Source organism: Sus scrofa, chromosome 13, assembly GCF_000003025.6.
Source record: "Sus scrofa isolate TJ Tabasco breed Duroc chromosome 13, Sscrofa11.1, whole genome shotgun sequence".
NCBI lineage: Eukaryota > Metazoa > Chordata > Mammalia > Artiodactyla > Suidae > Sus > Sus scrofa.
In genome coordinates, this window is record NC_010455.5 from 89,962,055 (window position 1) to 89,989,949 (window position 27,895).

Here is a 27,895-nt window from a genome sequence, read left to right on the forward strand (position 1 = left end):
TTATTAGCCATAAAAACTTTAGCAACATGGTAAGTACTTATATTCATGCAAAGAAAAATGAAGAACTGCTTAAACAATATCACACTTAAAAAATTCATATTCACTTCCCACTTTTCTGTGGGTATAAACCTCATGGAGGTACTTTATTTATTTTAAAAAATTTTGGGGTTCCTGCCCTTGCTCAGCAGTTTAAGAACCCGACTAGTATCCATGAGGACAAGGGTTCAATCCCTGGCCTTGTTCACTGGGTTAAGGATCTGGTGTTGCCATGAGCAGTGGTGTAGGTCGCAGACGCAGCTTGGACCTGGCATTACTGTGGCTGTGACTTAGGATGGCAGCTGCAGCTCTGATTCTACCCCTCACCTGAGAACTTCCATATGCCCCGGGGGCAGCCCTCAAAAAAAAAGCAAACAAACAGAATTTTATTGGAGTATAGCTGATTTACAATGTTGTGTTAGTTTCATGCATAGAGAAAAGTTAATCAGTTATATATATATATACACATATATGGGGTGCTTTTAAAGGTCAAAAACATTAAACTGTCTAAAAATATTCTGAGTAACAGTAGTATTACATTGTGAATTTTATTTTTAAATTTTGGTCAATAAGGAAGAAAATAAGCAGTCAAAATAAGTATCAAAAAAGGATAGTCACTTATATACACAGAGGATGTGAACAGTATAGATTCACTTTTGGTTGATTCAATCTTATTTACACATTAAAAATACAAAATACATATGGATTGTTAAGAAGCAGACCACATTTAGCACCAGGAAAGAAACTTTACTTAGCCTTCGATCATGACTTTAGTATCTTGATAGGAAAAGAAATTTTATGAAATTTTTGTGTTTATCACTATCAATTTAAAAAATTAACTTTGAAAAGTAATTGCTGCATGTCATCAATTCACAAGTGATTTAAAGGGAAGAAAACTATAAAACTGGGACTACTTGATGTTGCGCACAACTCTCCTACAGTGGTTTGTTTTCATTTCCTCCAATGCTTGTTCCAATTGCTGAACCAAATGGAGCAAAGTGGCTGGGTCTGTCTGAAGAACTTGGGTGTTGTGTTCTCCATTCTGATTAAGGTGCAGCTTTATAGTCACTGTTGGTTTAATCTGTTGCCTGAGGCTTCTGCTTGCAAGCTTGATTTTAAACAGAACAAGAGCATAATGACTATTTAATAATCATACTGAACATATAATAATTACATTAAACATTACACCATACACAAAAATTAAATCTACGATGAATCAGAGAGCTCAAAATGAAAAGTAAACTTTAAAACCTTTGGAAAGAAAAAAGAAAACAGAATGTAATGCAACCTTACAGTATGGAAAGATTTTTTTAAACATGATATAAAAAATACAAACCATAAAGAAAAAAACCTGATACTATTAAAACTATAAAATTTCTTTGAAGGATATCTAAAGTTGATGAAAAAACAAGCCACAAACTGAGAAAAGATATTTTGTAACACATACAACCAAAAAAAAAGTTAGTATCTAGAACGTATGAAGTGTGATAAACCATAACGGAAAAGAATATAAAAAAGGAATATATATATATATATATATATATCTTAATCACTTTGCTGTAGAGCAGAAATCAACAAAACATTGTAAATTAACTACACTTCAATAAAAAAAAAATTAAAAAGAGAATGTATGGGAGTTCCTGTGGTGGCTCATCAGTAACAAACCTAACTAGTATACATGAGGATTCGGGTTCGATCACCAGCTTCGCTCAATGGGTTAAGGATTTGGTGTTGCCATGAGCTGTGGTATAGGCTGCAGACACAGCTTGGATCCTGCATTGCTGTGGCTGTGGCGTAGGCCAGCAGCTGTAGCTCCGATTTGGCCTCTAGCCTAGGAACCTCCATATGCCTTGGGTGCAGCCCTGAAAAAAAAAAAGAATACAACAAACCTAAGGACATAAATCTAAAATAAGTTTTATATTCGCTGTCAGGTGAAAAAAAAAAGTCATACCTGTACGTCTAGTCTCCATTCAAGGCTGTGGTAACTGGGAAGGTCTGGTGCCAATTCACTCAGGATAGTTCTGATCTCTTTTCTGTTGTCCAGATAAAGCTGAAGCAACAATTTGTTTAAGTCTTCAGAGAATCCCAGAACAAAAACAGAGTCTTGGAAATCCAGTTCAGAAATCTAAAAGTGAATCAAGTTTAACAGAACATCAAAACTGATTTTTGTCTGATAAATGCTGAAATACTGGATATATACTAAAGAATCGGAAATCCTCTAATTCTTTTTTGTCTAGTAAAAGAAATGACACTCCAGGAGTTCCCGTCGTGGCGCAGTGGTTAACGAATCCGACTAGAAACCATGAGGTTGCGGGTTCGATCCCTGCCCTTGCTCAGTGGGTTAACGATCCGGCGTTGCAGTGAGCTGTGGTGTAGGTTGCAGACGCGGCTCGGATCCCGCGTTGCTGTGGCTCTGGCGTAGGCTGGAGACTACAGCTCCGATTCGACCCCTAGCCTGGGAACCTCCATATGCCGCGGGAGCGGCCCAAGAAATAGCAACAACAACAACAACAAAAAACAAAATGACAAAAGACAAAAAAAAAAAAAAAAAAAAAAAAAAAAAGAAATGACACTCCTTAGTAAAAGGCAATCTTTGCTGACTATTTCAAATTCTAAGCTTCTGATACATAAAAATAAAAATAGACAACAAAAGCAAAAATAAACAAGTGAGACTATTTCAAATTAAAAAGCTTCTGCGTAGCAATGGAGGGCATCAACACAATAAGAGACAAGTCACTGAATGAGAAAATATTTGCAAATCATATATTTGATAAAGAGTTAATATCCCAAAAATATAAAGAACTAGTACAACTCAATAGTAAAAAACCAAAATAATCCAATTAAAAAATGGGTGGAAGATCTGAATAGACATTTTCCAAAGAATACATACTGATGACCACAGGTTCATGAAAAGATGCTCAACATCATAAATCATCAGGGAAATGCATATCAAAACCACAATAAGATATCACCTCATACCTGCTAGAATGGATGGCTGTTATCAAAAAGATAAGAAATAAATATTGGTAAGATGTGGGAAAAAGGGAACTCTTGTGCACTATGGGTAGGAATGTCAACTGGTGCAGCCACTATTGAAACCAGTATGGAGGTTCATCAAAAAATTAAAAACACAACCACCTTACGAACTAGCGATTCCACTTCTGGGTATTTATCCAAAGAAAACAAAAACACTAACTCAAAAAGATATATGCACCCCCATGTTCACTGAAGCACTATTTACAATGGCTCTGATATAGAAGTGAACTAAATGTCCATTGAGTGGATAGATTATGGCATATATATACAATGGAACATTTATCCAGCCATAAAAAAATATGAAATCAGGAGTCCTATTGTGGTGCAGCAGAAACAAATCCAACTAGTATCTGTGAGGATGCAGGTTCAATCCCCGGCCTCCATCAGTAGGTTGGGGAACCAGCATTGCCATGAGCTGTGGTGTAGGTCACAGACGCTGCTTGGATCCTATGTTGCTTTGGCTGTGCTATAGGCCTGCAGCTGTAGTTCCAATTTGACCCCTATCCTGGAAACTTCAGCCCTAAAGAAGACAAAAAACACCAAGCTCATAAATACAGAGAATGGACTGGTGATTGCTATAGGCAGGGGGTAGATGGTGGAAGAAATGGGTGAATGGAACCAATCGGTGAAAAAAAAAAAAAAAAAAGGCTTAGTAAGAGGATAAGGGCTCCTAGTTTGGGTGAATCATAGTGGGATACTCAGATGCTGACTAGACATAAAGAAATTGCATATCTGGCGAGCAAATGGAACGGAAGAAAAAGGGCAGGGAGCCACAGTATTTGGCTCTCCAATGGGACAGAGTTATTGGGGACTAAGCAAACCTAATGTGGCATTGACCTTCAATAGGAAAAAAGGAAGCTGCCATCAGCAGCCTTGCTTTTCCTCCCTTATTAGATGACTGAAGTGCAGAGGGAATAAAAAGGTAGAGAAAGGGCAGAAAAAGCACAATCTTTGTTCCTCTTCGTTTCATTGTACTCACTTTCAGCCACTTTAACACTCTACTTTCTTTCTTTTTTTTTTTCTTTTTAGGGCTGCACCTGTGACATACAGAGGTTCCCAAGCTAAGGGTCAAATCAGAGCTGTAGCTGGCAGCCTTCGCCACAGGTACAGCAATCTGAGCTGTGTCTGCACCCTCACCACAGCTCATGGCAACTCAGGATCCTTAACCCACTGAGTGAGGCCAGGGATCGAACTTGTGTCCTCATGGACACTAGTAGGGTTCGTTAACCACTGAGCCACAACAGGAATTCCAATACTCTACTTTCTTTGCTCTTTTCCAATTCCTGCATTCCACCCTTTTCTTTTTCAAGTTTGCTAATGTCATTAGGCTTGTTTCTGTTTATATTAGCAAAGGCTTAGGTATTTTATCCCTTCAACAGTATTTTCTGAGATCCTATTATGGGATAGATCTCCTGCTAGGAAGACAGAGCTAAACAAAACAAATGGGCTCAGTACCTTTATGGAGAAGCTTATGGTCCTTGGGGCCAGGCAGTTAGGTTAGCTGACCAATCACACCAGGTAATCTATCAGAAGATTCAACTTAACTAAGCCAAAGAGCAAGAGGCTAGAGATATATTATCAGGAGGGGAGAACAGCCCGGGAGAGCTCTAGATAGGGCCAGAGAGGATCACTGAGGGCAGCAAAAATGAGTTTCCCATATTAACTGATGGAACATGGATTTATGGAACAAGGCATTTGCTGTGAACCACCTCTAAGTGTAACACTCTAGGAAACCTCTCAAATCACTTCCAGCATTAGGATGTGCTATCAAAATGCTGAGCCTCTAGTGTAGGTTCCCAAATTTACCTGATCTTAAAAATCACCTGAAGCATCTTGGAAAAACATTAATTCTCAAGCCCCTCCTCTGGAAAGCATGACTCAGTAGGTTTGAGGTAGGAATCAGGAATCTCTGCTAACAAGGGTCACTCGTGATTTTTACAGAAAGGTAAGTTAAAGAAACACTAGAATGAATAATTAAGTTAAGCCCCATGTAGCCAGCTGTAGTTTTTCAAATATTTTTTCTATTAAGAACATGTAGAAATAAAGACTGGTACAAGATCCCTAAGCTAGTAATAAGGAAGGGGAAGGTAATACTTTTTAAAAAATGGGAAAAATACTTTATTAAAGTATAAACAGAATTGCTAAAATGCCCAGTTTTCTCTCCTATTCTCCAACAAGCCAGAAACTGATAATATACAAAAAATTAAATCATTTTATTCTCCCTCATCTTAGGATATATACTATAGTATATGGTTAATAGCATGCAAAATTAGAGGCAATTCTAATTTATACTAACAAAAGGTTTTCATACCAGCAGATCAACTTATAGTCAGATTGTTTAGGTATAACTTCACTAAATCAATTATAAACCAGTAACCTTACTGAAATAGGTAGATCCTGCCAGGACAGATGTAAAGTACACTGAGTCTGGAGTTCCCGTCGAGGAATCACGAGGTTGTGGGTTCCATCCCTGGCCTTGCTCAGTGGGTTAAGGATCCAGCGTTGCCGTGTGCTGTGGTGTAGGTTGAAGATGCAGTCGGATCCCACATTGCTGTGGCTGTGGTGTAGGCCAGCAGCTACAGCTCTAATTAGAGCCCTAGCCTGGAAACCTCCATATGCCACGGGAGTGGCCCTAGAAAAGGCAAAAAGACAAAAAAAAAAAAAAAAGGTACACTGAGCCTTCTTAAGATCTAGGTAATACAAAACAGTCCATAGAATCCCTTACCATGAGCTTTGAGCTTTCAGTGAGGAGGTATATTAATCCTTCCACACCATGCTGTACAGTGTCACTACTCACACCAAGTTTTCCTGAAAAACAGGAAAAGTGAGCAAGTAAAATATGTGGCATTTACTCGTTTATTCAAACTCTTAAGAATAAATATTATCTGTTATTCCATGTTTTCAAAGACTGCAGTAAAATATGAGTTAGTAACAGCCTCCTGTTCATTTAGGAGGCTGTTCATTCTCCACTCCCAGTCAAATGCCTTCTGTATTTCCCACCACATAACTTTCTTTACAAAATGCAAACCTGTGAAGACAATACCAGGCGCATAGTCCTTCTCTTGAGTGCACAGCTACTTCAAGCCTGGCAGAAGGGACAATGTCAGAAACCACCCTTCCTCTGGGTGCGGGGTAGGGGGAGGCAGGAAGGAATACTTCAGCAAAAGCAGATGTTTGAACAATTAATAATAACCCACTCCTGGGTATATATCCTGAAAAACTATAATTAAAAAAGATAATGCACCCCTATGTTCATAGCAGCACAATTCACAATATCCAAGACATGGAATCAACCTAAATGTCCATCGACAGATGAATGGATTAGGAAGATGTGTGACATACACACAATGAAATACTACTCAGTCATAAAAAAGAATGAAATAATGCCATTTGTAGCAACATGGATGCAATTAGAGATTCTTATACTAAGTCAAAAAGTGAAAGACAAATACTATGTGATATCCCTTATATGTGGAAGCTAAAATATGGTACAGATGAACCTACCTACGAACAAAAACAGACTCACAGACATGGAGAATAGACTTGTGATTGCCACGGGTGGGAATGGAGGGAATGGGATGGAGCAGGAGTTTGTGGTTAGCAGATGCAAATTATTACACTTAGAATGGATAAGCAATGAGGTCCTGCCACACAGCACAGAGAACTATATCCAATCACTTGTGCTAGAACATGATGGAAGAAAACATGAGAAAAAGAAAATACATAATTGGGTCACTTTGCTGTACAGCAGAGGTTGACGTAACATTGTAAATCAATTATACTTTAGTAAAAAATTTAAAAAACCTAATAATAACTAAACACTTGCATATTTATGGTTCACCCATCGATTCCACACACTTGGGTGCGTTTAAGCAACGGTAACTCTGGCAGATGGTATGTCTATTTACACCTGATGAAATCGACTTAATACAAGCTTTAAAAAACAATACTTAGAGGACCGGCAGGATTTGCGCCCTAACGGAAGAGCCTTTCTGTTTTATTCTGCTACAACGGGAATAAACCCTTAGATTCTCAATAATCCTTTCGTCTCCAGGGCAACAGAAAACGGCCCGCACTTCCCCGCGCAGTTTGCAAGGTTGCACCTTTCCCTTTCTTACTCGCAGCGCCTTCGTAGATCTTGGGGTTCGAGCCTCGCCTCAGGAACTCCACCGCAATTCGCCCAAACTCGGCGACCACTGCAACGGAAGCCAGGAGACCGTGAGGTTCCCCCCGCCCCACGACACCGATCCCCTCCCCAAAGCGCAGAGCACCACCCTCTGCCGCCTCGCCCTTGACCTGCGCTGTCCACTTGCGGCAGGAAGGCAAGATGCTCCTTATGTTCCTCGGACAGGTCAAGCAGCATCTTCACCGGTATGCGGATTTCAACCCGCAGCACTATCCCCGCCCTCGCCACTTCCGGGCCTTCTGTCCAAACGTAAAGAGACTCCGGCGCCTCAGCGTCCCCGAGCTTTGAGTTCCGGCTTTCGGCAGTCCTACTCGCAAACTTCTGCCGCGGTGCATACTGGGATCAGAGGGTTCTTCTGTTCTCAAATGAGAGGTCCTCTGCTGGGCGCAGGATGCTAGGCTCTGTGGAGGATGAAGAGAAGTTTAAAATTCGACACGCCCCCTTGTGGCGCTTACATTAATAAGGTCAATCGCTAACATTAAGTACTATGTCAGGAAATGTTCTTTACATATATTAACTTATTTAGAGTTCCCAAGAACCTTATGAGGTAAGTACCATTATTGTTCCCTTTAGATGAAAAGGAAACTGCGAGACAGGCCAAGCAACTGAAAGTAACTTTTATAGAGTTATTAGTTTCCACGGAGTTTTTGTGTATGTTATATTGATCTATCTCATTTAATGCGCTCAGTAGCCATGGCATTGTTTGTACAGGTGGATCGTTTTTACAGCGTGGGATATCATTTGTTCAGATGAAGAATCGAAGCTCCAAAGATTACGTTATAAGCCAGTGACAGAGCTGAAAGAAGGTCAGATCCCTTGATCACATGCTCCAAAATTCATCATTCTACACAGCAGGCTGAAAGCTGAAGGTTTGTAACAGGTTTGTATCAGAACTTGATAAAGATGAGGAAGAAAGTAGGCCAATGACTATGCTTCTCTTTAATGTCATGTGTTGAGGATAGTGTGAGAATTCAGTTCCTTTCCCAACTCACTCTTCCCATCTGCTGTGGTTTTAAATATAAGAAACTACACTACAGAATTGCTCATCGATAGGAATGTGACTCTTCAAATATCACCCTCTTGATGGCGGAAAGGGTAGGGGAAAAGAGAGACTTCACATCTGTGGTTATATCTAAGGATTGAGACAGCTTTCTATACTTCAAGTCTCCTGAGCAGAAGTGAACGTTGGAAGAGTTTTTTTTTTTTTTTTTTTTTTTTTTTTAGCTCTGCTCTCTGTGTCTACCTCATCCCTCACATCTGACTGAAACTGAAATTGTCTCCTCCACTGGGGTATAGAAAGGCAGGTCCTTAATCTTGTTAGGTCTTGAAGAGCATTTGCAGAGAGAGCACAATTTTTACTTAGACTATAAGTTGCAGATAAGCAAAAATGGCTTTTTTTTTTTTTTTTGACTTTTTGTCTTTTCTACGGGCGCACCTGAGGCATATGAAGGTTCCCAGGCTAGGAGTCCAATCGGAGCTGTAGCCTCCAGCCTACGCTACAGCCACAGCAATACCAGATCTGAGCCGATCCTGCAACCCACACCACAGCTCACGGCAACACCGGATCCTTAACCCACTGAGCAAGGCCAGGAATCGAACCCGCAACCTCATGGTTCCTAGTTGGATTCGTTAACCACTGAGCCATGACGGGAACTCCAAAAATGGCATTTTCTGAAGAAGGTTTTGTTTGTGCATTGAGAAAATTCCCATTGTATGGGGAATAAGGAATGCTGAATTGAGTCTACAAATGGGTATAATATTATGCCAATATGATATAGCATTTCTTCCCTGTGATTTCAAGGACTGAATTGGGAGTGATGAGGGGAGAATGAAGGTAGGAAATAAGGATTAACAGAATGGGTTGGTCAAGGACAGTAGTCAGAAATTCAAGTTATAGCTAGGGGAAATCAGCCCCTCTACATATCCCTAGGATAAGGTATAGAGTGATTTTCCATTACCAGGTGTCATGTAGTTGTTCAGAGGTAATTACCTGAGTAAAAAATTGAAAGTATATATTCCAAATCTGGCTCTGACACTGACTACCTAGAGGGCCTCTGATAAGTTGTTTTTATATGTTATAAATTTAGCCTCTTCATATGTAAAATGGGTTTTTTAATGATGACTGTCTTTCTGTGCCATGCAGGGCTGCTATGATGCTCAGATGAATTAATAAAATTATATTAAGAAATTGATTTTGATGAAGCAAATTAATGATTTGTAAACTGAAACATTTATATTTTATAGGAGCAGATTTTGTATGCACAAGTCATTGAGAATTCTGTGTGCACAATCATCCTAAAATCTATTCATTTACTTAAACAAATATTTATAGAGCAATTAATCAGAGGCTTAAGCATATGCTATGCCTTGTCAATTTGAAGATGAATAAAACAAGGTCTTTGCCCTCTAGGAGATGAGAGTAAAGTGAAGGAAACAGTCAAGTAATTTCAGTACAGTGTGATGAGTGGTAATACCTAAGTGATTTACATATGACCTGGAGCAAAGAGAAGATGACAATTAACTTTGATTTCAATAAGATTCAGGCTCAGAATAAATGTCTCTTGGTATCCTGTCTATGTTGATAATAATGCTTTACAACTGTTTAATAATATAAGAAAATAAGACTTTAATGTTACTGAATGCTATCTTACTTGGGGTAATATGGTAAAGAATAAATACTTTGCATACTTTCAGTTGTTTCTGACAGGGAACAAGGCTTGATATCAGTTGTCCTCTCATGTTCTTTTCTTATCATCCTCTACCTCATCCACCTTTCTTTTCCCTCATAATGCCCCATATTTCTTTCTCCTTCTTAGGCATTCTAGCCCCAGAATCTTTGCACCAGGCATTTCCTTGGTTGTGTTTTAATGATAAGTGAAATAGTATCATTCCCTGCTAGGAATCACAGTTCAATTCAGTCTACTGTCAAGGGTATTGTACCACCCATCACTCACATGAACTGCCTTCTCATGAGTCTGAGGCTGGCACCAAATGCATGAATTAGCTCCTGTGATTTTTTTTTCATTATTTGTTAACTTTTTCAATTTGAAGAGAAAATGCATACAGACAAAAGGGTGCACATTTTAAAAAATATTCCTTATTGAATTTTCTCAAATTTAACACACCTATTAACCCAGATCAAGAAAGAGAATGTTACCAATTCCCCAGAATCTCGCTGGGCCCTCTTCCAGTCACTATCCCCTTACTGTCCCTACAGTGAATTAATACCTATATACATGCTGCCTTACAACATCTCTCTAGCATCATCTTTGTATTTTCTTTTGTATTAAACTTCTAAGTGCCCTAATCCATAATATCAAATGAGAAACCTAGAGGTATTTTTAAAATTTTTATTGAAGAACAGTTGATTTATAATGTGTTAGTTTCAGGTGTACAGAAAGTGAATCAGTTATACATATTCCTTTCTTTTTCAGATTCCTTTCTCATGTAAGTTATTACAGCATATTAAATAGATTTCCCTGTGCTATACAATATGTCCTTGTTGGTTATCTATTTTATATATAATAGTGTGTCTATGTTAATCCCAAATTCCTCATTTATCCCTTCCCCACCACATTTCCCCTTTGGTAACCACAAGTTTATTTTGAAATCTGTGAGTCTGTTTCTATTTTGTAAATAAGTTCATTTGTGTCATTTTTTTTTTTTTTTTTGTCTTTTGTCTTTTAGGGCCGCACCCGCGGCATATAGAGGTTCCTAGGGGTGTAATTGGAACTGTAGCCGCCGGCCTACGCCAGAGCCACAACAACACGGGATCCGAGCTGTGTCTGCAAACTACACCACAGCTCACAGCAACACCAGATCCTTAACCCACTGAGCAAGGCCAGGGATTGAACCCGCAACGTCATGGTTCCTAGTCAGATTTGTTAACCACTGCACCACAACAGGAACTCCCATTTGTATCATTTTTAAAAATTATATTCCTCATAAAAGTGATATCATATGATATTTGTCTTTGTTTGACTTACTTCACTTCGTATAATAATCTCTAGGTCCACCTCCATGTTGCTGCAAATGGCATTATTTCATTTTTTATGGCTGAGTAATACTCCATTGTATATATGTACCACATCTTTATCCATTCCTCTGTTGATGGACATTTAGGTTGCTTCCATGTCATGGCTGTTGTCAGTAGTGCTGCAGTGTACATTGGGGTGCATGTATCTTTTTGAACTATGATTTTCTCCAGATGGATACCCATTGCTAGATTTTCTCCAGATAGATACCCTTTGGTAGTTCTATTTTTAGCCTTTTAAAGGAACCTCCCAGAGTTCCTGTCGTGGCGCAGTGGTTAACGAATCCAACTAGGAACCATGAGGTTGTGGGTTCGATCCCTGGCCTCGTTCAGTAGGTTAAGGATCCAGCGCTGCCCTGAGCTGTATTGCAGGTTGCAGACATGGCTCAGATCCCGAGATGCTGTGGCTCTGGCGTAGGTTGGTGGCTGTAGCTCTGATTCAACTCCTATCCTGGGAACCTCCATATGCCACAGGAGTGGCTCAAGAAAAGGCAAAAAGACAAAAAAAATTTAAAAATAAAATAAATAAATAAAGGAAACTCCCTACTGTTCTCCATAGTGGTTGTACCAGTTTATGTGCCCACTCACAGGGAGGCAGGTTCTCTTTTCTCCACTCCCTCTCCAGCATTTTTTTTTTTTTGACTTTTTGATGATGGCTATTCTGACCACTGTGAGGTAATACCTCATTGTGGTTTCAATTTACATTTCTCTAATAATTAGTGATGTTGAGCATCTTTTCATGTGCTTTTTGGCCATCTGTAAGTCTTCTTTGGAGAAATGTCTATTTAGATCTTTGCCCATTTTTTGATTGGGTTGGGTTTTTTTGTTTTTGTTTTTCGATGTAGAGCTTCATGGGCCATTTGTGTATTTTGGAGATTAATCTTTTGTTGGTCTCTTCATTTGCAAATATTTTATCCTACTTGTGGGTTGTCATTTTGTTTATGGTTTCTTTTGCTGTGCAAAAGCTTTTAAGTTAATTAGGTCTCATTTGCTTATTTTTGTTTTTATTACTCTGGGAGGCTACAATTTATGTCAAAAAGATATTGCTACAATTTATGTCAAAGAGAGTTTTTCTTATGTTTCCCTATAAGAGTTTTATAGTATCTGGCTTTACATTTAGGTCTTTAATCCATTTTTTTGGCCACACCCATGGCATGCAGAAGTTCTCAGGCCAGGGATTGAACCTGTGCCGCAACCAAGACACTGGATCCTTAACCTGCTGAGCTACCAGGAAACTCCCTTTAATCATTTTGAGATTTATTTTTGTATATGGTGTCTAAAGGTATTTTTAACTTAATTTTATTATGTTTATTTATTTAGTCTTTTTGCCTTTTCTAGGGCTGCACCCACGGCATATGGAGGTTCCCAGGCTAGGGGTCCAATCGGAGCTGTAGTGGACGGCCCATGCCAGAGCCACAGCAACTCGGGATCCGAGCCATGTCTGCAAACTACACCACAGCTCACGGTAACACCGGATCCTCAACCCACTGAGCAAGGCCAGGGATCAAACCCGCAACGTAATGGTTCCTAGTTGGATTCTGTTAACCACTGAGCCATGACGGGGACTCCCTAAAGTTTTAGATTTTAAAACTTTTAAAAGAGTTTTAGATTTTAGGTGCCTCTGACTATTGTAACAGAATCTATCTTTAAAAGCTTCATAGCAAATAGCATCAAAAATATAAAATATTTAAGAAAACATTTAACAAGTGATTTGTAAAGCCTCTACACTAAAAACTCAAAAACATTAATGAGAGATCTCAAGGAAGACATATACCATGGATAAAGAAATATATTGTGTGGAGTTCCCGTCATGGCTCAGTGGTTAATGAATCCGACTAGGAACCATGAAGTTTCAGGTTTGACCCCTGGCCTTGCTCAGTGGGTTAAGGATCTGGCATTGCTGTGAGCTGTGGTATAGCTTGCAGATGTGGCTCAGATCCCACACTGCTGTGGCTGTGGCGTAGGCTGGCGGCTACAGCTCTGATTAGACCCTTAGCCTGGGAACATCCATATGCCATGGGAGCGGCCCTAGAAAAGGCAAAAAGACAAAAAAAAAAAAAAAAAGAAAAGAAATATATTGTGGGTTGTAAGATTCATTATTATTAAGATATTAGTGTGACCAATCAAAATCCCAACAGGCTTTTTCATAGGGAATGGAAAGTTTATATATTTATTTCTTTATTTGCTTTTTAGGGCCATACCTGCAGCATATGGAAATTCCCAGGCTACGGGTCAAACTGGAGCTACAGCTGCCAACCTACACCACAGCCACAGCAACGAAGGATCTGAGCTATGTCTGTGACCTACACCACAGCTCGCAGCAACACCGGATCCTTAACCCACTGAGCAATACCAGGGATCAAACTCACATCCGCATGGATCCTAGTCAGGTTCGTTAACTACTGAGCTACCACAGAACTCCCAAAAATGACAAGTTTATTTGAAAAATCTGTTTGGAAATTCAAAGGATTGAGAATAGCCAAAATACATTAGGAAAAGAACAGAGTTGGAGTGTTCATACTACCTGATTTCATGACCCACATTAAAGCTACAGTAATTAAGACAGTGAGTTATTAGCATAAGGAAAAGTAAATACATCAATGGAACAGAATATAAAATCTGGAAATAGATCCTTACACATATTAAAAATTGGATTTCTTTTTTTTTTTTCAGGGCCGCATGTACGCCATATGGAGGTTCCCAGGCTAGGGGTTGAATCAGAGCTATAGCTGCTGGCCTATGGCACAGTCACAGCAACACCAGATCCGAGCCACATCTGCAAACTATACCACAGCTCATGGCAACACTGGATCCTTAACTCACTGAGCGAGGCCAGGGATTGAACCCTCAACCTTATGGTTCCTAATCGGATTCATTTCAGCTGTGCCATGATGGGCACTCCTATAAACTGATTTTTGACAAATGTGCTGAGGTATTCAATGGGGGAAAGGAAAGTTGTCTTTTCAACAACTTGTACCAAAACAATTTGATAAACTTATAGAAGAGAATTCTGACCTTCATCTCACATGACACACAAAAGTATTTAAGGATGGATTATAGACCTAATGAGAGCTAAAACTGTGAAGCTTCTAGAAGAAAACATATGAGGATATCTTCATGACTCTGAGGTGGGTAGAGGTTTCTTAGAGAAAAGGCAGAAAGCATGAAGCGTAAAAGAAAAAAATGATAAATTGTAACTTCATCAAAGTTAAAAACTTTCATTCATCAAAAGACACCATTAATAAAATGAAGAGAGCCACGGGAGTTCTCTTGTGGTGCAGCAGGTTAAGGTTTTGACATTGCTACAGCAGTATCAGAGATCGCAGCTGTAGCACAGGTTTGATCCCTGGTCCAGGAACTTCCACATGCCACAAGTGCGACCAAAAAAATAAATAAGGCAAAAGATTCCAATATTGGGAATGAAAAAAGGGATATTACTTCATGGGGAGAAAAAAGAATACACACAGCAATGTAAATGAATCTCAAAAGATTAAATTGAGCAAAAATAACCCAGACACAAAAGTGAATATCCGTATGATTCCTTTAATTGGGAAATGTTATGCGTGGAGGTAGAAATCAGAATAGTGTTTGTCTATAGGGATTGGGATAGACTCAGGAGCTTGAACAAACTTTATGGGGTCATGGAAGTGTTTACATCTTGATTGGGGTATTAGTTACACGGATGTTTATATTTGTTAAGCTTTTGAATCTTAACATTTAAGATCTTTGCAATTCACTGTATGTAAACTCTACTTCAATTTTAAAAAATTAATAGAAAGGAATGTTTGAGCAGAAATTCAAAAGATGTCTGAGACCAGTACTAGACTTAGTAACTTATTTGTAACTTTCCTAGAGATTTTCCCTATATAAATGTTTTAAATTAATTTTTTAATATGCAACTACATTCATGGGGCTTAAAGAACAAAAAAACATCAGAATAAAATCTCAGGAAAGAAAAAAAAGAGAAAGAAACAGTAAACATTCTCTCTCACATCCTTGTTTCCCAGTTTCCCTGCCTAGGAGTCAACTAATATTCTCAGTTTCTTATGAATTCTTCCTCAGACTCTTTATGCAAAAATAAATGCCCTAAATTTTCACTTAGGGTGATGGAGGCTTAGAAAACATGATGTTGAACATTAATATGCTGTTGATAGTCATGTAGCATGAAAACAGTCATTAGAAATTCTGGGAGTTCCCATTGTGGCGCAGTGGTTAACGACGACTAGGAACTGTGAGGTTGCGGGTTCGATCCCTGGCCTTGCTCAGTGGGTTAAGGATCTGGCATTGCCGTGAGCTGTGGTGTGGGTTGCAGACGTGGCTCGGATCCCTTGTTGCTATGGCTCTGATGTAGGCTGGTGGCTACAGCTCCGACTGGACCCTTAGCCTGGGAATCTCCATGTGCTGCGGGTGTGGCCCTAGAAAAGGCAAAAAGACGAAAAAAAAAAAAAAGAAAAAGAAATTCTGATACTAGAGCTGTTGTTAGAAATGTTGGCATTAGACTAGATGTTCTGTTTGACCGGGTCTTCATCCAAACTGGGGTTGTCATGACTTTTCAAAGCACAATTTCTGGAGGATTTTCACCTGCTGCCAGGCCTCCTTGGGTAGTCAGGTTAGAAATGCTCTTTTTGGCTAGGACTCTTGCTATTCCTAACTGCTGAAGCCATCGTTTCTCTTTAAAGGCACTGCAAGAAAATAAGACAGTTTATGAGGAGGTCTATTCTTGTCCCCATTTATAGCTAAAATGATAGAAATGTTTAGGTTCATTTTGTAGCAGTGGCTCATTTATCTTGTCATATGAGGATTAAAATAGGAAAGAAGAATCTTTCTAAAACCAGTTCCTGAAGCAGTGGGAATGAGATTTTCTCAAGGCAATATTAGAAATTTAGCACCCACAGCTAGAAGCAGAAAGCCACACTGAGTGGGCTGAAATTCTCTGGGTTGAAACTTTCTATCTGTTCTTCCAGGGCATTCCTTTGTATCATGAACTCGACCTCATCTCCCTCTCCTCCTTCTTCCCTACTACATACACACATTTTTTTCATTGATAAGATGTTAAGTATTTTGATAGCCTTTAACTGAAATGCAATGAAGCAACATGTTGTGATAGTTATTCTCTGGCTGTATAAAACATATATTTGAATATGATTGTTCCTACTTTGTAGGATGTAAATGTGATTGACTATAGAGGGGTTTTACCTTTCCTTGAATGTTGGGGTCCTCTGAGATTTTATCCTTTGTCCTCCTCTCTCTCCTAGGAAGACTTATTCACTAATTACTTCAACTCCCATATTCATGACTCTCAAATTCCAACCTTTCTTAAAAGATGCATATCTCCAATTACCAAGTAAAATCATTTAAAAATTGGACATCCCACAGATACTTCCAACTTATGTATCTTTTATTTTCTTCCTAAACTTGTCCCCTTTAGTATCCTCATTCAAACACAGTGACTTTGCAGTCTTCACCATCTCCAAAGCCAGAAACAAATTGTTAGTAGAAATTCCCCCTTCTCTGTCCACCTCTATACCCAATTAGTGACCACATTTTGTAGATTATTCCTCAGAATATCTGGCATATTTGATCTTTCCCTTCTTCCCTAGCTATTACTGTTCTTGCTGTTGTTTCTCTTATTGCAAAGTCTCCTAACTCTGTTGTAGTCCTTTCACACCCTCAATATTACTTCTTTCCTAGGGCTCTTCCACACATTTCTACCAGGTTTGTCTTCAGAAATAATAAAAAACATGGGGTTCCCGACATGGCTCAGTGGTTAACAAATCTGACTAGGAACCATGAGGTTGCAGGTTTGATCCCTGGCCTCGCTTAGTGGGTCAAGCATCCAGCGTTTCCGTGAGCTGTGGTGTAGGTCGCAGACCGGGCTCAGATCCCAAGTTGCTGTGGCTGTGGTGTCGGCTGGCGGCTGCAGCTCCAATTAGACCCCTAGCCTGGGAACCTCCATATGCCATAGGTGCAGCCCTAGAAAAGGCAGAAAGACAAAAATAATAATAATAATAGTCAAAAACAGGAGTTCCCGTTGTGGTGCAGCAGTAACGAACCCGACTAAGATCCATGAGGACTTGGATTTGATCCCTGGGTGGGATTCAGTGGGTTAAGGATCTCGTGTTGCTGTGGCTGTGGCGCTGTGGCATAGGCCAGCAGCTGCAGCTCTAATTCAACCCCTAGCCTGGGAACATATGCCACAGGTACAGCCCTAAAAGCAAAAACAAAACAAAACAAAAACAGATTATGTGACTAGTTTGATAGAAAAGAACTTCTGCAAGCTTCCTGCCTACCTCTTCTCCCATGGGAAGGAATAAGAAACAAACTCTCAGAGGTCCCTGGTGGCTCAGTTGGTTAAGGGTCCAGCATTGTCATTGTCGTGGCTCAGGTCAGTGCTGTGATGTGAGTTCAGTCCCTGGCTGCAGAGGCACAGCCAAAAAATAAGCAAACTTTCCAGTTGGGCCCACAAGGTGCCTCTCAGTGTAGGTGTAATCTATTTTGCCAGTCTTATCCCCAGCCACTTCCTCCCTGTCCCTTAAAATGCCTTTGCAAATCCACTTACCTTCCTAAAAACTAAACTTCTTTCTTACCCTTTGATAAAAACCATGCCTTAGACCATGGAGCCACCTTTATCCGGCTCCTTTTTCTTACCTCCAACCCTTTTGCCTGGAAAATTATGTACGTTTAAAGGGCTTTAACTCAATCTGTTAGGAGCAACCTTGCATAAAAGTGCCTGTTTCAAATATCTGAACTAGATCCAAGCCTGCCTGATTCATCTTTAATGTTATGATTAACTCTTTGCTTTGCCTCAATGACTGTGTCTGCTTTGGCCCTCTATATGGGATTAACTCATCAGTGTTGTCCATAAATTCACAGTCTTAAGGAAATCACTGAAGCACCTTTAGCCTTCCTCTGTATACCACCCATTTGATTTAAAGTCCTCTCTCTCCCTTTCTGATGCATATCTAACTCCTCCCTAAGCTCAGTACTCCTGATTTCCTCCCTGGCATTTGAGCTCTGATTTTTCTACATTTATTCAGAAACTGTTTATTGAGTACTTACTATATGCTGTTAAAAAAATTCAACTGAGTAAATTTGAAGATATTATTCACTTTATTCAATGATTCATGAATCAGGCAGCATCCCATCTAGCAAACAGAAAGGAGCTCTGAGGAGCTGAATGATATGGGAGACTTTTATAGGTAGAAGAGGGTAGGGACAAGGAAAGAGCCATCGCTTAACTTTTCTTTGGTGGATGGCAGGGTCTGTCAGGGGAATTACCTTTCTATTGCTGCCCAGGAAATTCCAGATTGACTAGTTTAAGACTGCATTCCTGGGAGAGGTTGATGCAGCAGTCCGTTAGATACTAGGTTTTGTTTTGGTGACATGGGCTTAGCAAAAGTGACTCCATTTTGGGCCAGTTGTCTCTTTTTTATCAAATCCCAACCACTGTTCTATGTGCTGAAGGAAGAAAAAGTGAACACAACACACAAGGTCCCTGGCTTCATGGAACTTAGATTCTAATTTTGGAGGCAAATACCCAAATTGAGGGCTAATATATCAGGCCGTGATAGTTCTATGAATGAAAACAAAACAGGGCCGGTGGGAGGGGTACAAGCTGGCACCTCCCTGATCAGTTTCTTCTCTAACCTTCCCTGCCTCTTTGCTAGGCCCAGACTCCCCCTGAATGTGTGAAAGTGGCCCAACTTAGGCACTTTGTCCTTGAGTCATCATTCTCTGGGTTCCAGGCACTTAACGAGGAAAACCAAATATAGTTACATCAGTCAGGCCGGCAAGGACAATGAGCACACTCATCAGCCGGACTGCCTTGCTACAGCATTATTTTGCCCCCCATCAGTTGGGCTCTCTGAATACTGGGCCCTCCTGCAAATAGTCTGTAAGCTCCTGGGAAGACCTGAGAATTCCTGTGGCTGCCCATGTCTCTCTAAAGGTGGGAGCACTATGGGCTGTGCTGTTTCAGCAGTGGCTGGGAGTTTCCATGAGCCCAGAACCTCACCCCTGCTTTGATTATCTCCAAGACAAGAGGCATCCTTGTGCCCACCCTGTCCCTTATTCCCTTATTCCTTATTGTGTGTGGTCTACCACCACATCCAATCAGTTTCTTTCTTTCTTTTTTTTTTTTTTTTTTTTTGTCTTTTTGCTATTTCTTGGGCCGCTCCCACGACATATGGAGGTTCCCAGGCTAGGGGTCCAATCGGAGCTGTAGCCACCGGCCTACACCAGAGCCACAGCAACGCAGGATCCGAGCCGCGTCTGCGATCTACACCACAGCTCACGGCAACACCGGATCGTTAACCCACTGAGCAAGGGCAGGGACCGAACCTGCAACCTCATGGTTCCTAGTCGGATTCGTTAACCACTGCGCCACGACGGGAACTCCCAGTTTCTTTCTTACATTTGTCTCCAACCCATCCTTTTCTCCATGACTCAAGTTACTCTTACAGTGCAGTCTACTGCTGTTTCTGCCCTGGATTCCTGCAGTTGCCTCCTATCTGCACTTCCAGAATCCATTCTGATTTTCCTACACTGAAGCCAGAGTGGTCTTTAAAAAGTCCAAAGCTGAGCAGGTCAAAGTGTGAAATGCTCTCTGGTTGTTTTTCTTCTTCTGCTCCCCCACCCCTCCCACTCCTCTTCCCCCTCCTCCCCCTCTCTTCCCTCCTTCCCCTCCTTCTTCTTCTTCTCCACACCCACTGAATATGGAAGTTCCTGGCCCAGGGATTGAATCCAAGCCACAGCTGTGACCTTTGCCACAGCTGCAGCAGTGCCGGATCTTTAACCCACTGTGCTGGGCCGGGGACTGAACCTGGGCCCCAGCAGCAAACTGAGCCACTGCAGAGACAATGCTAGATTCTTAACCCACTGCGCCATAGCAGGAACTCCTCTCCTTGTTTTAAAACAGTTTGCTTTGCAAGTGCAGGACTGTATCTGTATTTACTTATGACTGTATAGAGTGACCAACTCTACTGGTTTACCCCGGCCTGAGGGATTTCTCAAGAAATAGGACTTTCAGTGCCAAAACTAGGAAATCACCCTACCATTATATCTTTAGCTCAAAAATATTTGTTGAATGAATAACCATGATAACCCCTAATTAGGCTATTAGCCCAATCACCTAGCTGAATCTCAGTGTTAATTTTCAACATAGAATCCCAGCTCAGGGTGGAAAGGATAATACATAACTATATCTACCCCTCCCTGGCTTTATGCATTTATTAAACACCTATTTATTGAGCCCTTACTATATGCCAGGCACCGTACTAGAGATACAAAAGTGAACAAAGAAAAAAAGGTTCTTGTCTTGTATGGGTCATGGGATTCGATATCCCTCAATTGGAGGGTAAGGCCTGGACATGCCCTGTTTGACAAGCTTGCCTGGAAGGCTGAACCCTCAGGTTTCAGTCAACCCTCTGACCTGTGCATGAGGCTAAATGTCCAGCTCATGTCCCCCTTTGCTACTCCTATGGGCTCACTCATCAAAATAGAAATGAGGAGAGGATTTGATGCAACTAGTCTCCTGAACCCAGTGCTCAGGAATGCACAAGAATGGTGCTTGGCTCAACGTCTGTACTTTTCTAGGGCTCACATGCTCCCCTGTGCAAAATGGCAGGCTTGCCAGTAAAAAGAGATCAACAGAGCCTTAGCCTCTGCTTCCATTGTGCCCTAGCACATACTGAAAGGGGAGGTTGGGGAAGGGAGGGACGGGGAGAGGGTAGTTTATATTCCTGAGAGTATGAAAAAGGATATACCTGGGGAGTTCCCACTGTGGCTCAGTGGTTAACAAACCCGACTAGGATCCATGAAGATGCAGGTTTGATCCCTGGCCTCGCTCAGTGGGTTAAGGATCTGGTGTTGCCGTGAGCTGTGGTGTACGTTGGAGACATGGCTCGAATCTGGTGTTGCCGTGGCTGTGGCTGCGGCTGTAGCCAGCAGCCATAGCTCCAGTTGGACCCCTAGCCTGGGAACCTCCATACGCTTCGGACTCAGCCCTAGAAAGCAAAAAAAAAAAAAAAAAAAAAAAAAGATATACCTGTTCCTCGCCCATTACAAGGGATACATGGGAAGAGTACAGTGCCGGCCTTGTTCTACAAGGGCCAGCAACTGAACTGCACTAAACCTGTTCTTAGTTGGGGCAGGGATTCTATCAGCAGTCTCTTCCCAGAGTAGGGTGACTCATAACAGCGTATGTTATGTTATGACCCTAAGAGACTTTGTCAGGTGCTCTCCTTCACTCCCTCACTACCACTCCCTCTGAGCCTTGGCCCCTCCTGGCTGCGGGGTTGCAATTCACTCGAAAGTAGCCTCTCGAACTGTGTAAATGGGCATAACTTACTACAATCTTTCAGGAACTAAGTAACCTTTCAGTTAACTAAGTTAACTTATAGGAAGTTAACTTAGCAGTATATATATATCCTTTGAACAAATACTTTCACTTCAGTTACAGTATCCTATAGAAATTCTTTCATGAATGAATAAGTATTATATATAAAAAAGAATATATATATATATTCAGAAACAACAAATACAGTAAAATACCTTTTAGGATAAAAAAAAAGGCATGCACATATGCATACCTCACATACATATATCAAGATATATAGAACAGTTCTAGGATGCTACAACTACACAGTAATAATGATGCCTTCTGGGGAGATGGCTGGGATTCATGAGAGGGAAAATGAGTGGTGCTGGAGGATGGATGGAGACTTTCGTATTTACTTTATATATTTCCATGTTGTTTTGATGCTTCCCAGAAAGTATATATGACTGTATTTTGTAATTAATTTTTTCGATCTCTGAGGTAGTGCTGAAGTTCTTATTTTTGAACTCAATAAATTTTGTTATATTTGTAGTTGTACAACCATAAAATTCTTTTTTTAAGAGAAAATATTCCATTGCACGAACACTGCCTTCAGGCTAGACTTCTGTTCTATCTCCTCGTTTGCTTTCTTCCCCGCTCAGATCCTGGGAAAGATGCAGGGAAAAGGGAAGAGAACAGATGGGAAGGCAGTAGAGAGTACAAGTAGAGGAAAGAGAATATTGGGAGAAGAGAAACAATACGGTTGGAAAGATTTCCGAGGAGTAACTCTGCCAGAGGAAGGGCACTGTCAGACCAGCCACTGCTCCTCCTATCAGCCTCCCTTCTGCACTAACCCATTCTTCCTTCTTTTCTGTCTGTCTCTCTGTCTGTCTGTCTTTTTTAGGGCTGCACCAACAGCATATGGAAGTTCCCAGAATAGGGGTTGAATTGGACCTGTAGCTGCTGGCCTACACCACAGCTCATGGCAACATCAGATCCCCAACCCACTGAGTGAGGCCAGGGATGGAACCCACATGCTCATGGATACTAGTTGGGTTTGTTACCACTGAGTCATGATGGGAGCACCCAGCCTCTTTCTTGAATGAAATATTTTCCTCAGAGTTCCCTTCTCAACCTTGAAATTACTTCCCCTTGATAACTCCAATCCTGATGAAGTATACCTACAAAAACAGCATGCTAGTATAATTTCTTTGGAAAACTGGTTGGAAGTGTTTACTAAAGCTAACCCTATGACCTAGCAATTCCATTCCTGTATGGTGTTAAATGAAATGAATGCAAATGTCCACCAATCCTCATATACAAAAATAATCATATAGTCCTTTCAAAATAGCCCCAAATTAGAAACAACTCAAATGCCCATAAACAGGAGATAAGATAAATAAATTAAGATAAACTACATAGAAATGGAATACTACACAGAAATAAGAAGAGTCCAGTACACAGAAAAACAAATGAATCTCGTAGGCAATGTGTTGAGCAAAAAAGCCAGACATGAGGAGTTCCTGTTGTGGCTCAGTGGGTTAAGAAACTAACTAGTATCCATGAGGTCACAGGTTCAATCCCTGGCCTCACTCAGTGAGTTAAGGATCTGGCATTGCCTTGAACTGTCATGTAGGTTGCAGATTCGGCTTGGATCTGCCATGGCTGTGGCTGTGGTGTAGGCTGGCAACTGCAGCTCCAATTCAACCCCTAGCTTGGAAACTTCTGTATGCTGCAAGTGCAGCCCTAAAAAGAGAAAAAAAGCCAGAAATGAAAGCTAACAAAATATATGATGCTCTTTATATATGAAAGTCAGAAACAAGCAAAACTAATCTCATCGATAGAGATTAGAATAATGGTTATTTTGGAGAGGGGTCATTGATTGGCAAGGGGCATGAGGGAACTTTTTGGGGGTGCTGGAAATATTTTGCATCTGATCTGAGTGGTGGTTACATGGATATATGCAAATATAAAAATTCAAGAGGCCATATGTGTGAGGTTAGTGCTCCTTATATATTTAACTACATATTTCACAACTCATTTCCTCCCCAAGAAAGCACTATACACAATAAACATTGGCAGCCTTTCTCTCAAAACCACATACATGTCCACAGATACTTTTGCACATTTCCATTCTGCCTAGCACTGCACTGGGCCATGATAAGCACTTTTTGGATGTTTAAAAGTAAACTCATTTTTAATGTGTATCTGTGATAAAAACTAATCAGTATTTCCCTATGTTTACAGCCTGATTTTAAGATAGGTTACAACTTTATCAACTTATAATTTTCTGGTCTTTTTCTGTAACTTTAGATTATACCCTTTTATATATTCTAGTCAGAGATAAGTCACAAATTACAAAGATTGAAGCTACTGAGTATTGTCTTCATCTGTTCTCAACCAGATGAATTTTGCCAGTTTTATAGCTCAAATTATTCTCACCACTAGGTGGCAACAACTTAGGTGAAATAAAGTAGAGCTGAAATAAAGACTAATATAGAAAGGCAACTAAAACAATCTAGCCTTATTTTTCTTTCATTCTCATTATTTTGAAGAATGGAAAAATCCCATTCATAAATCTGTATTTCCACTGTAATATTAGAACCCAATAATACTTCATAAGAAGTGGATGGAACCTGAGATCTAATCAGAGTTATGTTTTCAGTAAAATTTGTTGATTAATATATACAATTTTACTGTATGAGTGTACCCAAAAAAGCGTGTCCACTTCTGACACGCTTGTGTGTGTTTTCTGTTTTTGTTTTTTTGCTTTTTAGGGCCAAATCTGTGGCATATGGAAGTTCCCAGGCTAGGGGCTGAGCCGGAGCTACAGCTGCCGGCCTACATAACTCAGAATCTGAGCTATGTCTGTGTCCTACGCCACAGCTCATGGCAATGCCAGATCCCATACCCACTGAGCAAGGCCAGGGATCAAACCCACATCCTCATGGATACTAGTTGGATTCCTTTCCCCTGTGCCACAATGGGAACTCCGTGTGTCTTTAAATATGATAATGAATTACGTTTTTTGTGGGGGGGCATGCTTTCAGCTTGTGGAAATTTCTGGGCAAAGGATCTAACCCACGCCACAGCAGCCACTGCAGTGACAATGCCAGATCCTTAACCTGCCCCCCCACAAGAAAACTCCTGGATTACTTTTTAAACTTACCTTACATATTATTATCAGTTCTATCTCCCTATCCAATATAGTTCTCCCCCAACCTGTGTATCTTGTCTGAAGCAGTCAACTAAAGTCTTTATGATTCAGTTTGTCATTAAATTATTCTTTTCTTTCCTTCCATTTTTGTTACCATCCAGGCTTCCATGACACTTTTGATGTCTCCTAGATCTCATTCGTCCCCCTTCTCCCTTTAATTACGGTTAACGGTTTCCTCTAGGAGTCCCTGCTATGGTGCAATGGGGGTTGGTGGCATCTCTGGAGCGCAGGGATGCAGGTTTGATCCCTGGCCTGGTTCGGTGGGTTAAGGATCCGGTGTTGTCACAGTGGCAGGGTATGCTGCATCTGTGGCTCAGGTCTGATTCCTGTCCAGGGAACTTCCATATGCCTCAGGGTAGCCAAAAAAGAAAAAAACAAAGTCAAATTATTTTAGTTAAAAAAAAAAAGTGAAGGGAGTTCCCATCGTGGCTCAGTGGTTAACAAATCTGACTAGGAACCATGAGGTTGCGGGTTCAATTCCTGGCCTTGCTCAGTGGGTTAAGGATCCGTCATTGCCGTGAGCTGTGGTGTAGGTTGCAGATGTGGCTCGGATCCCGCATTGCTGTGCCTCTGGCGTAGGCCAGCGGCTACAGCTCCGATTTGACCTCTAGCCTGGGAATCTCCATATGCCACAGTAGAAATGGCAAAAAGATAAAAAAAAAAAAAAGTGAGGGATCTTGTTAATTGATGATTATTTGAGGAGTAGAACACTACATGGATTGGCCAATAGAATCCTTTCATTTGTCCTAGATATGAGGCTAGTATATGGTCCTTGAATCAGCTGGATACTGATGCATTAGAATTACCTGTATTACACTACATGGTATGGTAGGGCTTCATGGACCATTCTTCCTCTAGACCTGCCCTATTAAAGCTTTGCTCTTATTTGTTTAAAGAGAAAACCTTACCTGGCCACAGCTAAGCAGTAGATGGCATTCTCCCTTGGAGTCCTCCCACTGTGCTCTGAGAAAGATGCGAAGGAAGATCTGAGTAAAAAGTCAGCACTGGGTGTTGCGTAGTAAAAAGATGGGTGTGAATAGCCCACTCTTGAAACCGGAGGGAGGGGGACTTGGGGGAGATATGAATTTTTTATGAGCTTTTCTTTTTTCCTAGCTGTGGCAGTAAATTTTTTTCGGTTTTGTTGTTGTTTTTGTAATTCAGAAAACGTATTTGCATCAACCAGTGGAGGAAATTTGAATGTTTGTTCTCTTGTGCCCTGCTGTGAAATTGCCAAAGGATTGACAGGTTTCCTGTTTGTAGTTTGTTCCCTAAGAGGCGGTAGTTTGCCGATGGTACCTTGTAAGTCCTTGTTCCCAGCCTTATGCCAGCTCTTAGAGGTCATTTTTGGTTTGGTGAAACCATCCACCATCACAGTGTCTCCAACTTTTGCTCCCAAAACCCTTGCTCCGCAGTGCTGGCTTTTATTAAGGTTGTGACTCTGAGCTCTGAATATCCATTGTTTTATTTTAATATAAATCCTCATGGGGATTGAGATTTTCAGAAAAGAAACCGTGGACCACAGTTTACTCAGTAAATATAATATGCAGTCCTTATGCTTGTGTTTGAATGCAATGTTTAAGGGAGTTTGTCCTGCTGCATTTTTGCATTCCAGGCACAGCACGCTGCAGTTGACAAAGGCCTTCAGAATCAACAGTTGGCCGGTTTCTGCAGCCGCATGAATAGGGCATTTAGAGACATCTGCGTGAAGAGCTTCCTGGCACCATGCTCGATAGGGGTGCACACCGACTGCCTCGTTGGGCCGCACACCCTGCTTCAGGGCCCATTCAGTGAGCTCAACGTACCCATAAAAGGCGGCGATGTACAGAGCAACTCTTTTCTGATACCTGAATGAATGAAACAAGCAAGAAGAGGTGGGGCTGTTTAATGCTACCAAACAAATGTAGTTACACTAAATACCCATGAAACATTCTAGTTAAAATATTTATTTCCTCCTAACTCTTACCTAAAATATTTTCACCAAAGGCCTACAATAATATACACGTTAAACCTTCAGGCCGTGCTTATACGCATTATCCTACTACGCACATGTAAATAATTCAAACTGGTTTCTGTGGAGCAGTCTTCTTTCTTAGGGAAATCAAATGTTCAAGAAAACTATCAAGCTTTATATTAACTGGGAAAGCTTTGGAAGAAATTTGTCACATTGTCTCTCTCTTTTTTTTTTAGAGCCACATCCATGGCATATGGAGGTTCTCAGGCTAGGGGTCCAATCGGAACTGTAGCCGCTCGCCTATGCCAGAGCGACAGCAATGCAGGATCCAAGCCATGTCTGCAAACTACACCACAGCTCATGGCGACACCGGATCCTTAGCCCACTGCCAGGGATCCAACCCATGTCCTCATGTTTGCTAGTCAGGTTTGTTAACCGCTGAGCCACGACAGGAACGCCACATTATCTCTCTTTTTTTTTTTTCTGAATATCAATTTAATATTCATTAGTTTACACCACAGCAGTAAAGCTTATTTATAAATATAGTCAACACTTTCATTTTTCTACCTGTAACGGAGAAATTGTATTTTTATGCTTTTTATCATAAAATTAATTTTATAAGTTCAGAAAATACATTTTATTTCATTATCAATCCTGTTTTCCATTATTGCAGAACTATGCCTACAAATAGCATTATTTGAGGTGAGTTATATAAAAACAGTGAGCATAATGTAGAATGTTGGAAGAAACTCAGCACATTTTAGAAATAGGAAGGCTTTGTTTGTTTATTTGCTTTGTCTTTTCTAACAGTCCTTATTTTCTGGCTTCCCAAAGTTTCTACTGCTGTTCTAATCTAAAGCACTAGGCTGCCCCCCACTCATACCACCACCAGTGCCACAGTCTTTTAACTGGTCCCCCACCTCCTCTTATCCCTGTAAGGGATTTTGCTCCCTCATTATTTATGGTAGCAGTCTTTTTATTCCATAAATTGGAGGTTGCCTGTGTTCTTTTCTAAACTCTCCAGTAGCTTTCCACTGCAACTGAAAGTCTAACTCCTCACCTCCCCACTTCTCACCACTCCCCTTCTCTTCCACTGTCCTACAGCTCCACTGGCCTTGCTG

The 27,895-nt window shown here is 40.8% G+C and overlaps 2 protein-coding genes and 1 long non-coding RNA gene across 3 annotated transcripts in view; 1 reads left to right on the forward strand and 2 right to left on the reverse strand.

Annotated features, from left to right (window-relative positions):
* COMMD2 (COMM domain containing 2) lies at positions 566–7,530 on the reverse strand. Its single transcript, XM_003132482.5, has 5 exons — positions 7,369–7,530; positions 7,191–7,268; positions 5,798–5,880; positions 1,988–2,161; positions 566–1,144 (listed from the first exon to the last, which is right to left on the reverse strand). The coding sequence occupies exons 1-5, from the start codon at positions 7,433–7,435 to the stop codon at positions 947–949; spliced, it is 600 nt and encodes a 199-aa protein (XP_003132530.1). The 5' UTR covers positions 7,436–7,530; the 3' UTR covers positions 566–946.
* LOC102162381 lies at positions 7,607–26,567 on the forward strand. The gene is made up of 3 exons (XR_001299763.2): positions 7,607–7,805; positions 7,970–8,138; positions 26,436–26,567. It is a non-coding gene; the product is annotated as an uncharacterized LOC102162381 (long non-coding RNA).
* ANKUB1 (ankyrin repeat and ubiquitin domain containing 1) overlaps positions 15,734–27,895 on the reverse strand; it is a 36,028-nt gene continuing 23,866 nt past the window's right edge. The window contains exons 5-6 of the mRNA XM_005654029.3: positions 25,732–26,667; positions 15,734–15,973 (exon numbers count right to left, since the gene is read on the reverse strand). Of these exons, the coding sequence (XP_005654086.2) occupies positions 15,844–15,973; positions 25,732–26,667 (1,066 nt within the window). The 3' untranslated portion in view covers positions 15,734–15,843. The remainder of the gene's footprint in view (positions 15,974–25,731; positions 26,668–27,895) is intronic.